Source organism: Aethalodelphis obliquidens, unplaced genomic scaffold (genome assembly GCF_003676395.1).
Source record: "Aethalodelphis obliquidens isolate GAN/ISIS:26980383/991018 unplaced genomic scaffold, ASM367639v1 scaffold1, whole genome shotgun sequence".
Lineage (NCBI taxonomy): Eukaryota > Metazoa > Chordata > Mammalia > Artiodactyla > Delphinidae > Aethalodelphis > Aethalodelphis obliquidens.
In genome coordinates, this window is record NW_020837945.1 from 95,761,599 (window position 1) to 95,774,523 (window position 12,925).

The following is a 12,925-nucleotide window of genomic DNA, read 5'->3' on the forward strand; positions in this document are numbered from 1 at the left end:
ACTTATAAGGAAAAAATAATATACAGTCTGTGTCCACTGGATAATGGAATGCTTTTACATTTGGTAGCAAGTGAGTGCTTCCTTATTATTTAAGTCAAATCACAAAAAGCGACTGTGAGATTTACTGTCCAATAAGAAATAAATATTACCATTGCACTTTTCTGTATCTATTTTAAGTTTCTATTTTTTCCTTTTTATATACTGAGAAGTGTTCCATTTAACTGCATCCTGGGTTCTTTGAACTACATTTATTAACACTCCAGTTAAAGTTCCCACTACAGGGACAAGCTCAGACACTAACCCCGTAACATACTAAAGAAATCACTTGAATCAGTTTTTCAAAAACAGCTAATGATTTGGAATCTGATTCTTAATAAAATGTGCCTATTTTCCTCCTCAAGGAGAATCTGTATTCCCTCATTCTAAGCAAGCAACGTCTTTTATTACCAATTTATAATTGTTGCCTTAAAAATCAATAATTTAATTTGCTAAAGCAATGATAAAATTTACAGCTGAATTTTTAAACACATAGAACTCAGAAAGTAATAGGTAATATAACAAGTTGTATTTTGCATTACTCTTTTATTCCAAAATTAAACACTTAAATGACTTCATGAGTATGACAAAAATCAGGGGAGGCTTATGATGTAATCCCACCATGTGCCTTAATGCAACAGATAATCTTTTTAGTCAGTACTTCCTTTAAACAAAAAAGACAACTTTGTTATTCATCAGTAGGTTGCTGGATTACCAGTGTAACTAAATTTTGACATGATTGTCTGCAAAGTAGTTTCATTTTTTTTCCATAGTTAAACTTAGATGTAATAATTGACTCTTACAGTCAACAATAGAATATACTGAGTGCTTTTCTTGCAGGTGAAAAATATAAAATGGTTCTTTGCATCCAGGCTGGTAACAAGTTTATCCATGCACTAAATGGCAACACAAGCAAAATGCATAGTTGAGAAAGGAGGATCAGACACATTCTTCTGCAGACATCAAAAGAGGATTAATGTACTCAAAACCTTCAAATTCAGACTGATCGATCTTCCTCACAATGTCACTGTTGAAAGAAAAATAATTTTCATCATCAAGATTTCTTTGATTTTTTACTTAAATGGAAAAATAAGATTAAAAAATTAAAAATAAGGCTAATTTATATAAGTTATAGGGGGAAAATCTACAAGTTTTTAGATTAACCCCAAAACATTTTCTAGAAGAATCAGGAATGTTGAAAATCAAAAAAGACTAATAATCCCACGAGCAAGTTTAGAACCAAAAAGTAGTCCAAAACTGAAGCCTGGGAATAAACAAGGTACAAATTGTCATAATCCTAGGTAATCTTAACTTTTGACCTGAACGACATTCATAATTTAACATCCAGGTCTGTATTAGTGGGCAATTTAGTAGTCACCTCAACAGCCAGATGGAAGATGGTGAAGAGACGGCCCAGAAGAAGTTAACCAAAATGAAAAGACAAGAGGAAGAAGAACACTGAAGGACCTGGAGTGAGGAAGGGTCACCACAGGGAGGCAGTGGGTCACAGGGAGCAGAAAGGCTGGCATTCTGCTACACTGGGCTCCTAGTGTAATTCACAAGAGTATTTCAATCAAATATTTTACTACTTAAATGTTCGTACCGGGGCTTCCCTGGTGGCGCAGTGGTTGAGAGTCTGCCTGCCAATGCAGGGGACACAGGTTTGAGCCCTGGTCTGGGAGGATCCCACATGCCGCAGAGCAACTGGGCCCGTGAGCCACAACTACTGAACCTGCACGTCCGGAGCCTGTGCTCCGCAACGGGAGAGGCCGCGATAGTGAGAGGCCCGCGCACCACGATGAAGAGTGGCCCCCGCTCGCCGCAATTAGAGAAAGCCCTCGCACAGAAACAAAGACCCAACACAGCCATAAATAAATAAATAAACAAAATGACGGAGGAATTATGTTTAAAAAAAAAAAAATGTTCGTACCATACTGCAGAGCACCACGTTACACAGGACATAGTCTCTTCCTTCAAGAAGAGAAGGAAGGTAGGTACTTCACATAACAGAAACCAGTACCTGCTAAGTTTCCTACACGACAAGCTAAGTCCTACTCTAACCACAGTTCTAAAGAAAAAGGTGACTTCTACTTGGAGAAATCAAGAAAGGCAGCATCATTCCACACTTACTGAATGGAATTATGAAAGATTATGGTAGGTCTGGGGAATGCCAGTAATTTATTAGAGCACAGGAATAGAAGGGTGTTAAGTGGCAGAGGACGTTGGAAGGAAGGTAATGGCTAGCTCAAAGACGCCAGTGATGTTTACACTAAGTAGGTCCACCTTGATCCATCAAAGGTCTGGTTACATCTGAGGTAGCTCTGAAAGATGGGGAAGATTTCAATAGGTGAAAAGGAAGGAGCAATAGAGAGGAAATGTTAACAGCATGCTATCAGGGAATGGTGAGTAACTGAGCCTGATGAGAACGCAGCGTTTCTGTTAGAGTATAGTGAGAGATATGGCTAGAAAGTCAGGCTGAAGTAGATGGTGGGAGGCCTTAATTACTAACCAAGGGGATAGACTTTTTCTGCTAGGCAATGTAGGAGTTACTGAAGGTTTCTGATGAAAGGAGTTAAAGAACTGGAGTGGTACTTCCTGAGTGTACCGAATAGGCTGCAAAGTAAAGAAGGAGTCACTTAGGATGGCATGATATTCTACGTATGATCTGAGAGAGCCGGGCAGGGCTTATGGCAGTGGGAATGGAAACGACACAAGTGATGAAGTAAAGCAAAAAGAGACGAGGACTTGGCTGCTGAAGGTATTATATAGTTTGGTAAGGAAAAGTTAGAGTCAACAACCACTGACTCAGCTCTTGGATCCGAATGCAGGACTGCACGGTGGTACAACAAGCAGAAAAGGGTAAATAAAAACAAGGACCCGAGTGAGAACAATTTAGACTTCGTATGTTTGAGGTGCGTATCTGACAAACTAGGAGAGATGTTTAAACTAGTAGAGGGAAATGCAGCTCAGGAGAGATATCAGGGCAGGGGCTAGGAGCTTTAGAAACCACCGCTCATTTATTCTTCACAGCACCTTGGGAGGTAGGCAATATGAGAAGACACAGGCTCAGTGAAGTTATGCAATTCACACCCAGGGTACCCAGCTGGTAAGAGGTGGCGTTGGGATTCAAATTCCTATCTTTTGGTTAAATCCAGTGCTCTTTCTAATACACAATGCTGCCAGATATAATGATTTGGGTACACCTCTCCCTCCTCTAGTAGCCAGTAAGCTTTCTGAGAGATTGGCCTATGCCTTGATCGTCTTTGAATGTGCAGTACTTAGCATAGTGCCTTTTGCTCAAGAATTGTTTGCCAATTTAGCTGGGAGTCATTTAATAGCTGGTATGCATGCTACGGGGTTGGCTGAAATCTCCAAGGTATAAACTGCATATAGCAAAGAGAAAGCAGTCATGAACAGAACCACGGAGCATCCTAGTCTCAAGGGGACAGGGAAAATCAGATGACAAGTGGTTAAAGAGATGACACAGAAAGAGGGTAGGCAGTGCCAACTAAAGCAGGCCATGAGTGCCAGACGCTTTACTGACATCGGAGGAGATGGGGGCAGGTCAAAAAATGCTTTAGGGCTTCCCTGCTGGCGCAGTGGTTGAGAATCTGTCTGCCAATGCAGGGACACGGATTCGTGCCCTGGTCTGGGAAGATCCCACATGCCGCAGAGCAACTAGGCCCGTGGGCCACAACTACTGAGCCTGCGCGTCTGGAGCTTGTGCTCTGCAACAAGAGAGGCCACAACAGTGAGAGGCCCGTGCACCGCGATGAAGAGTGGCCCCCGCTCGCCGCAACTAGAGAAAGCCCTCGCACACAAACGAAGACCCAACACGGCCAAAATAAAACAAATAAATAAATATTTAAAAAGCTAAAAAAAAAAAAGCTTTAAAATTGAGAAATTAAGAAGTCAATTCAACCTTCAACAGGTGAAAAAGCAGGTTAAATTGTAAGAGGTTAAAGTGTTGGCAGCAAGAAAGTGTAGGATAATCAATGTTGACTACTCTGAAGGAATTTAATAGAGATGGTGCTTATTTATTTTCCTTTTACCATAAGCATCTATTAACTATTTTTGAAAAAGCTCGAAGATGAAAGGAAAATGAGAAAAAAATGTGGTGGTTCAAAGAAGTGGAAAAAATTAGGATATTTGAACATGTTTATAAGTAGAGGGAAAGAAGCTGGAAAAGAGACGTTAAGGAAGGTAGAGTAGTGGAGATAACTGACAAAAAGGAATCCTGGAGGAAAAGGGGAGAGTACCCCTTGCCTTCCAAGAACCGGGAAGAAGCAAAAGCTTGGGAAGAGTTAGAGAGCAATTCTGAGATGCAAGGTGGTCTGCTGACAGCTGGAAAGGGAGCAAGCTCACAGCAGGGAGGTCTCAATCCTGGCAGTCAACTCAAGGCAAGGTTAATGCAGTTAGAGTGATGAAGGCAGGGGTAGGACTGAAGGCTTCTAAAATGTAGAGATAGTTTAGAACAGCTGCGGTGAGGAACGTGATAAGAACTAACAAGATGTAAAAGTAAAGTGACTGCCAAGCAGAAAGGGCTTTATGAGATGAGAGAATGAATCTGTAATGACAGGTGAAGGATCAAATATCCCCAAGTTATTCTAAACTTTAAAAGATGCAACATAAACACAAAAAGCATGTCAGATCACTGCTGCCTGGACTTGATATGTTGATGTAATCTTTTAAAAAAAAGTAACTTGGCAATACATATCAAGAGCTTTAAAAATTTTGCACCCTTTGACCTAATGCGCTGTCTAGGAATCTATCTTAAGGTAATACTCAGGAACTCAAAGATGGTCATCATCAAAACGGGAAACAGTGCAGTGGAATGGAAAGAGCACAGGCCTTAGTCAGACTTGGGTTTGAATCCTGGCTCTGCTACCTCATAGCTGCATAACTTTGCTTAACCTCTCTGAGCCTTGGTTTCCTCATCTGTAAAACGAAGATGATGACAACTAGGTTTACAAGGTTGTTGTGAGAATTAGAGATAATACACGTAAAGCAAAGAAGAAAATGACAAACACTGTTTTTATAATTGTGTGATTCAAACATCCCATAACTGAATGATTAGATAAAATACAGCATAATCTGATAATGAAACACTGTGAAGCCGTTAAAAATGGGACTTCCAAAGAACTTTAAAAATATTTTCAGTCTATAGAACTACTTACTCATCATCTGGAGTGAGCTGGACAGGTTCATTAGTAAACTGAGAATCAAAGTTGTCCAAACCAAATTCCCCAGAAATATTTGGTTTAAAGGGAGGTACCACCTGCTTTTGCTCCATCTAGAAAAGACATAGTGGATGACAGCTCAAGCCTGCATTCTTAGAAATATTCCACCTCTACATTTCTCCTCTGTCCTCAGATATTTCCCAGTCTTATTAAAATGAGTCCCTAGGCATTGTTCTACAATATTCACAATGATGGAAATAATTTACAAATCTGAACATTGATGCAGGCCTCAATAATATTACAACCTGCTCCATTAAATTAATGTTCTAAGCTTTTACTGTTTCAAAAGCTTTTTTAAAAGCACTGAAGACAGTGGTTTTAAATTATTTAAGCTGTGATATACTAGTTTTTCAATATTCTTTTAAGTTAATAAATTTTGGCCCAAGAAAATAATGAAACCTAATATATTAAACAGTCCAATTTACATACCATATCCCAATCAACATTTCGGAAGAATGGGTGTCCCTGAATATCAGCAAATCCTGTTTGAGGATGACAACCCAATCGTTCCTTTGGGTCCTATGGTGGAAAGAAATGTTTCAAGAACTGGGTGAATATCCTGCTTTAGAATAAATCATCTTTGTGAACTGTGTTTTGTGTCTATTATATGATACCTTTATGTCTGAACTCAGAATGGTCTACCTTTCTTTTCTAGAAAGTGCAACACTAGACACTCAAATGAGTATCTGAAGCTTGTGACAAGTAAGATTTCTTCATGGCTCTCTCTCCAGCTATCCTTGTAATTCAAGTGGAGAGATGTCGCCACACCCTGCTAATGAAAAATGGGAGGAAAAAGAACAGCAGAATCAACTGGGCAGCATCCAGCTCTTTCTTTCACACGGGTTAGAGCGATAGTCAAAATATGCAAACCCCCAAACCTTACAAGTTTGTTTTTTAGCTCAATTTAAAAGCCCTATGCCCAATTACAACAACCATAATCCGTGTATAGCGCAACAATACAAACATTATTTGAATCAATGGACTGAGAAGCGGCCTGCAACTTATAAAATTATCATGAATGAGAATATGTTCCCATTTTTCTTTGCAGTAAAAGGCATTTGTTTTGCATATTGACACTTCTCACCTTCACTTTTCACTGTGTTAAAGCTTAGGTTTCCAGTTTAAATCTTTCCTCACATAAAATACTCATTTAAAACAAGCTTGAATTTCTTATTTTATTAAAATTCATCATTATCTTATCTATTTATCTTAGAAAATAAATGCAGGGCTTCCCTGGTTGGCGCAGTGGTTAAGAATCCGCCTGCCAATGCAGGGGACACGGGTTTGAGCCCTGGTCCGGGAAGATTCCACATGGAGCAACTAAGCCCTTGTGCCACAACTACTGAGGCCCGTGCTCCTAGAGCCCGTGCTCTGCAACAAGAGAAGCCACCGCAATGAGAAGCCCACGCACTGCAACAAAGAGTAGCCCCCATTCGCTGCAACCAGGGAAAAGCCCACGCAGCAATGAAGACCCAACACAGCCAAAAATTAAAAAATAAATAAAATTTATATATAAAAAAAAGAAGTAGATTGGTGGTAGAGAGAGGGCTCTTTAAATAAATAAATAAATAACTGCATATTAGCCTACTTTCTACCTACCATTTATTTAAAATAAGATTTTAACGTAAGAATTGGAAAATTGGTTGGTGTGGAAAAAACCTACACATTTGGTGTTAGAAGTGTTATGAGTAAAGGTAGTTCGGAATCGTAATTTAGATAGATCCTAAAACTCTTCTAGCCTACCAACTGCAACAAACAACAGAATTTTCAGATGTTCAGATTTTTTAAAGCACCAATGATAGCATTTCATTTCTTCTGAATATTATCTAATTATAGGGTTGTGATATGAGAATTTGCAGGGAACACTACTGCACTAAGTGCTCAATAAGTTAAGACATTCTATGAATAATAATCTAAAGAAAACTGAAAAACAGAGCTGAAAGTACAATTGAGGCTATCCCCAGAGATGCAATTTTTCCCTGAGTACATGGTATTTTTCATTTACATTAAAAACACCATATGTAATATAAAGCTGGGGGTAAATTATATTGGCAAAATGGAAAGAACACCTCACCTCAGGATCTAATTCTGTCAACCTACTCTTTGCTGAAGAGACAAGTTCCAGATCTAACTGAAAAATTACATACTCTGATGTTTTGGAATTTTACGTTGCCTGAACCTCTCCTTACCAGCTTCATTTGTATAGAGATAAATCACTAAAGATTTTATACACAATTTATACCTTGTTGAGGAAGCTCTTCAGGACACTTGCAGCTTTTACAGACAAAGAACGTGGTATGCGAATTTGTTTTTCCAAAATAACTAGAAAGATAAAATTTACGGCGTTATATTTAACTTTTACAGGGCTTTAATCTTTATATTTTTATTATGAGGTATTTAAGGCATTCTAGCAGAAGAAAACAAAAACATTACATACACTACCTAAGCGTCCTGTGTACTTTCCCAGTCCCATTCCTCTCCTTCCTTCTCAGAGACAGCCTCTATCTACTCTGAACAGTTTTTATCATTATATGCATATGTTTTATTCTTTGACTACCTTACCTTAGTTTCCTCATCTGTAAAATTGGAATAAAAATAATACCTGATTCATTGGGGTGTTATGAGGTTTAAATGAGTTAGTATCTGTAAAATGTGTGGCACATATTACTAAATTCGATTTTATTAGACGTTGCCAAATTATTCTCCAAAGCTGTTCTGTCCATTTTCACTCCATTTTCATTTCACACCAGAGTTCCAGTTGCTCCATATCCTCACCAGCACTAGTATTATCAGACTTTCAAGTTTTTGCCAAATGTGTAGGTAGAAAATGGTAGCTCATTAATATTTTCATGTGCACACCCCTAATTAGCAGTGAGGTTGAACGTCTTTCCATATATTCCACAGTCAGCTGGATTTCCTATGACATGAAATATCCATTCATTTCCTGTGACGGCCTTAATTATGAAATGTAGAATTTTATGGCAGTCTTCGCACTTCTTTGGACTGTGTGTTGGTTGGGGAGGCGTCCTTGTGCTTGTCTGCTCGTTTCCGTTCTGTTCAATTCTTTGTATTTCCAATTGTGGGGCTTTTTTCTTCACCTTTTGATCCCTCTTATCTTCTTGGTACTCTACTTTTTCCCCATATTTCTGTTGGACTTATGCATTCAGCCTTGTGGTCCAGGTGAAAAGACTGTCCTCTCTAGCTACACAATTCTTTCCTCCAATCTCTGTGATGTACAATCTGAAGGAACCTCTTTGTTATGATTTTGAGTATGAGAAGGTAACTGGCAAATGTGAACAGACTAAGAGGTAGGAAGGATAGATCAAAACAACAACAACAACAAAAACAAACTCAAAGCCTCATGTGTTAAGGACTATATTGTCCAGATTATTCTCCTCTTTCTTACTCAAAGTAATAACTTGAGCCATCCTCATTCATGCTCTAGAATAGATTATTCACAGTGAATCTCTGTAAAACACTGCAAATTACCTTGAAAAAGATAATCCTCTGTGTTTTGATCAGGGTTATCAGAGCTCCCAACAATATCAAATGGAGACCTTCCTGCCATCATCTCAAACATTAGTACTCCAAGAGCCCACCAGTCGACGCTGAAACCTTCAAAAAGAAATTTTAAAGCAACAAATTATCCATTCTGCATTCTAAAAAGTCAGGAATTTGAGATTCATTTTATTACATAATAAAAAAAATAAACATAATGAAAAAGTAAACTCGAAATGCATTACAACTATCATGGTAGGCATGGAGGATTATAGGAATATTTCACTTAACAAAAAGGGGAGGTACCTAAAAGATAACTTTAAAAATAAAATATGGAAAATGGAACATAAGTTTCGCTTCCCAAATATGTCTGTAATTTCAGACTCATAGCCTGTATCTAATATTTTGTTTTGAGGATATAAAGAAATTGTATTTGAGAATAACCTTCCTTGATCTGAAACGTGATCTTCTGCTAGCTGACTAAAGATCCTTGAAGGACTTTGGAACTGGATTATGAGCAGCTATCAGAAATACCCATCCTCCTTTACAGCTGCTGGAATCAAAGGGCCAGAACCCAAAGGGTCAAATGTTTTCTTGAGATAAACATATCTTCTGGTTCCTGGCAAGCAGGCAATCTTTCCTCCATCTTTCAGATTCCTGGGGGAAATACCCTAGGAAATCTGAACAATCTTCCAGAGCTTTATGACTCTGGAGTCACATGGCTGATTAAATCCCAACTCTGCCACTTTCCAGCTACATGACCTTGGGCAAGTTATTTAACCTTTCTGTACATCAGTTTCCTTGTTTGCAAAATGTGAATTAACAGTGCTTACCTCATAGGATTATTAAGAGGATTAACAGTTAACATATGCAAACTGCTTAGAATAGTGCCTAGTACTCTTAAGTGCTTGCTACTAATAAAATATTATTCAAATTTGCACCCCCAAATACTGCCAAGGTCCCACCATCTCTGATTTCAGAATTTGGGGGATTTATGTAGGTTTTAAGAAGATCAAGAAAGTTTATGTTAATAAGCTCAGTATTGAAATACTATAGTGTACTATAATGCAATTGGTACCATATTTAACCACCCTTCTAGCACATAGCCAAAATACCACCAATTTATTACCATAATCTTCTCCTCGTAAAATTTCAGGAGCAATGTAATTAGGAGTACCACAGAAAGTGCTGGTTGTATCTCCTGGCCGTAATCCTTCCTTTTATTAAAAAAAAAGAAAAAAAATAATAAGATGCAAAATCTGTTTTAAATTCACCTCTTTTATTTCATCTATCATATAAGGTCAGAATCTATAGGTAATATATTGAGCTTAAATAAAATATCACTAGCACAGTTGCCTTTACTATTAAAATCATGGGTTGCTACTAAATACCTTAAAAAAAACCTGTCCTCATTAGATGTAGGTAAACAGTCAGTTCAATTAAGATAAAAACTGCACTTAAAATAATTTATACTCAAGTAAAATTATAATAGAAAAACTTAAATTACATGAGTAAAAGGAATCATATTTTATGAAGAAAAGAAGCTCTTTAAATCCCACCTCCTAACACAACCACTGCTGGCATTATGATGTTTCCCTTCTGATCATTTCTCCTAAGGCACACGTTTTTTGGTTTTGTATTTTAATAGCTACAGGATGGAGGAAATTAAGGTAAAACACACTAATATGTATAAATAGAGAAACTACACAATAACAAATGGAACAATCACCAAGAAGTTAAAACAAACTTGTATGCAGCTAACAACACAGCCTCAAAATACAACTAGTAAAAATGGACAAAATTATTAAGAGGACTTCACAATCCCTGCTGTGGCCTGAATGTTTACATGCCCCTAATATTCTTATGCTGAAGCCCTAATGTGATAGCATTGTGGGGGGAGGCTTTGGGGAGGTAATTAGATCATAAGGTTTGAGCCCCATGATGGGATTCATGTTCTTATAAGAAGCGAAAGAGAGCTAGCCCCTTTCTCTCTCCCCACCATTTGAGGACACAACGGGAAGACAGCCATCTGCAAACCACGAAGAATGCCTTTACTCTTCTGCAAACCAGGAGGGGTGCCTTCAGACACCAAATCTGCCAGCAGCTTCATCTTGGACTTCCTAGTCTCCAGAACCATGAGAAATAAGTGTTTGTTGCTTAAGCCACCTAATCTGTAGTACCTTGTTATAGCAGCCTGGACTGATAGTACAATCCCCAATCATGACAGGTAATTTTAACACATTTATATCAAAAAATGGTAGGTCATACCAACAAAAAAATTAGTAAGCAGAGAAAGATTTGGACAAACGCTAGAGTTTAAAATATGTATAGTTTACATACATATAGAATATATATATCTACGTGTATGTGTGGAGAAACGGAAAAGGAGGGAGAGACTCCTTGAATGCAAAACAGAGATTACATACCCTTTTTAAAGTACATTTGGGATACTGACCAAATACTAAGGCATAAAAGAAACCTCAATAAATTTCAAAGGACTAGTATCATTCAGACCATTCTTGCGCCACAGGCAATTAAATGAGAAAGAGCCAAAACAATCTTGAGAAAGAAAAGAGTTGGAGGAATCAAGCTCCCTGACTTCAGACTATACTACAAAGTTACAGTAATGAAAACAGTGTGCTACTGGCACAAAAACAGACACATAGATCAATGGAACAGAAAGAGAGAGTCCATAAATAAGCCCATTCACTTGTGGTTAATTAGTCTATGAAAAAGGAAGCAAAAGTATACAATGGAGAAAAGACAGTCTCTTCAATTAGTGGTGCTGGAAAAACAGGACATCTACATGTAAAAGAATGAAATTAGAATATTTTCGCACACCATATACAAAAATAAACTCAAAATGGATTGAAGACCTAAATATAAGACCAGAAACCACAAAACTCCTGAAAGAAAACATAGGCAGAATACTCTTTGACATATATTGTACCAATATATATATTTTTTTGATCTATCTTCTAAGGCAAAGGAAACAAAAGCAAAAATAAACAAATGGGACCTAATTAAACTTAAAAGTTTTTGCACAGCAAAGGAAACCACTGACAAAATACTACTGGAATACTACTCAGCCACAAAAACGAATGAGATTTTGCCATTAACAACAACATAGATAGACTTGGAGGGTTATTATGCTATTGAAATAAGTCAGACAGAGAAAGACAAATACTGTATGCTATCACTTATACGTGGAATTTAAAAAATAAAACAAACAAATGAATATAGTAACAACAACAAAAACAGACTCACAGATATAGAGAATAAACTAGTGGCTACCAGTGGGGAGAGGGAGAGGGAGAAGGAAGGGACAAAATAGAGGTAGGAGATTAAGAGGCACAAACTACTATGTATAAAATAAATAAGCTACAAGGGTATATTGTACAGCACAGGGAATATAGTCCAATTTTATAATAACTATAAATGGACTACAATCTTTAAAAACCGTAAATCACTATGTTGTATATCTGAAACTTACATAATACTATAAATCAACCATACCTCAATTAAAACTAAAAATAATAAAAAGATAGTCTAAATACAAGCTGAATAATACTAAATATACAATTAAGCGTCTGCTTTTTTTACTTTATAGCTATGTAATTTCCCATGTAATTACAGACTTCGTATTACTAATAACTACAAATCCAACTCAACATATGTACCTAGAATCTAACCATTTCCCTATTGTTAAATTACATGGTACAAAATTCCAAACAAAAAGGTTGGTGGGGAAGATATACACTAAGAATCAAGCCTTCCTCCCATTCTTGTCCCTGACGCATCCAGTTCCAGCTCCCTAGGGACAGTCACTGTCATGAGGTTCTTATGTGTTCCTACAGAGATATTCTGGGCGTGATGTATGTATCTGTCTTCAAATTTTACACTATTATATATAACACTAACACAAACATCTAGAAGAAATATTTAGTAATATATGTTGTGACTCCAAGGATTTTTTAAAGATCTCTAACAGGGATATATATGTTATTTTTGTATACAGGCATACATGGAGATACTGCAGTTTGCTTTCAGACCCCCATTTATGACATCACAATAAATTGAGTCACACGAATATTTTTGGTTTCCCAGTGCATATAAAAATTATGTTTACACTACACTGTAATCTATTAAGT

General features: G+C 37.4%; 1 protein-coding gene across 4 annotated transcripts in view; it reads right to left on the reverse strand.

The window, feature by feature from the left end:
- Positions 1–384: 384 nt before the first annotated feature.
- PRKCI (protein kinase C iota) overlaps positions 385–12,925 on the reverse strand; it is a 77,071-nt gene continuing 64,530 nt past the window's right edge. For 2 of the 4 annotated variants that reach the window (XM_027112043.1, XM_027112051.1), the window contains 6 exons: positions 9,904–9,991; positions 8,766–8,891; positions 7,519–7,598; positions 5,706–5,795; positions 5,214–5,329; positions 563–1,063 (listed from right to left, as the gene is read on the reverse strand). In XM_027112043.1, coding sequence (XP_026967844.1) covers positions 976–1,063; positions 5,214–5,329; positions 5,706–5,795; positions 7,519–7,598; positions 8,766–8,891; positions 9,904–9,991 — 588 coding nt within the window. In that variant the 3' untranslated portion in view covers positions 563–975. Of the gene's footprint in view, positions 1,064–5,213; positions 5,330–5,705; positions 5,796–7,518; positions 7,599–8,765; positions 8,892–9,903; positions 9,992–12,925 lie in introns of all 4 variants that reach the window. The other 2 variants (XM_027112024.1, XM_027112033.1) reach the window with 2 other exon arrangements.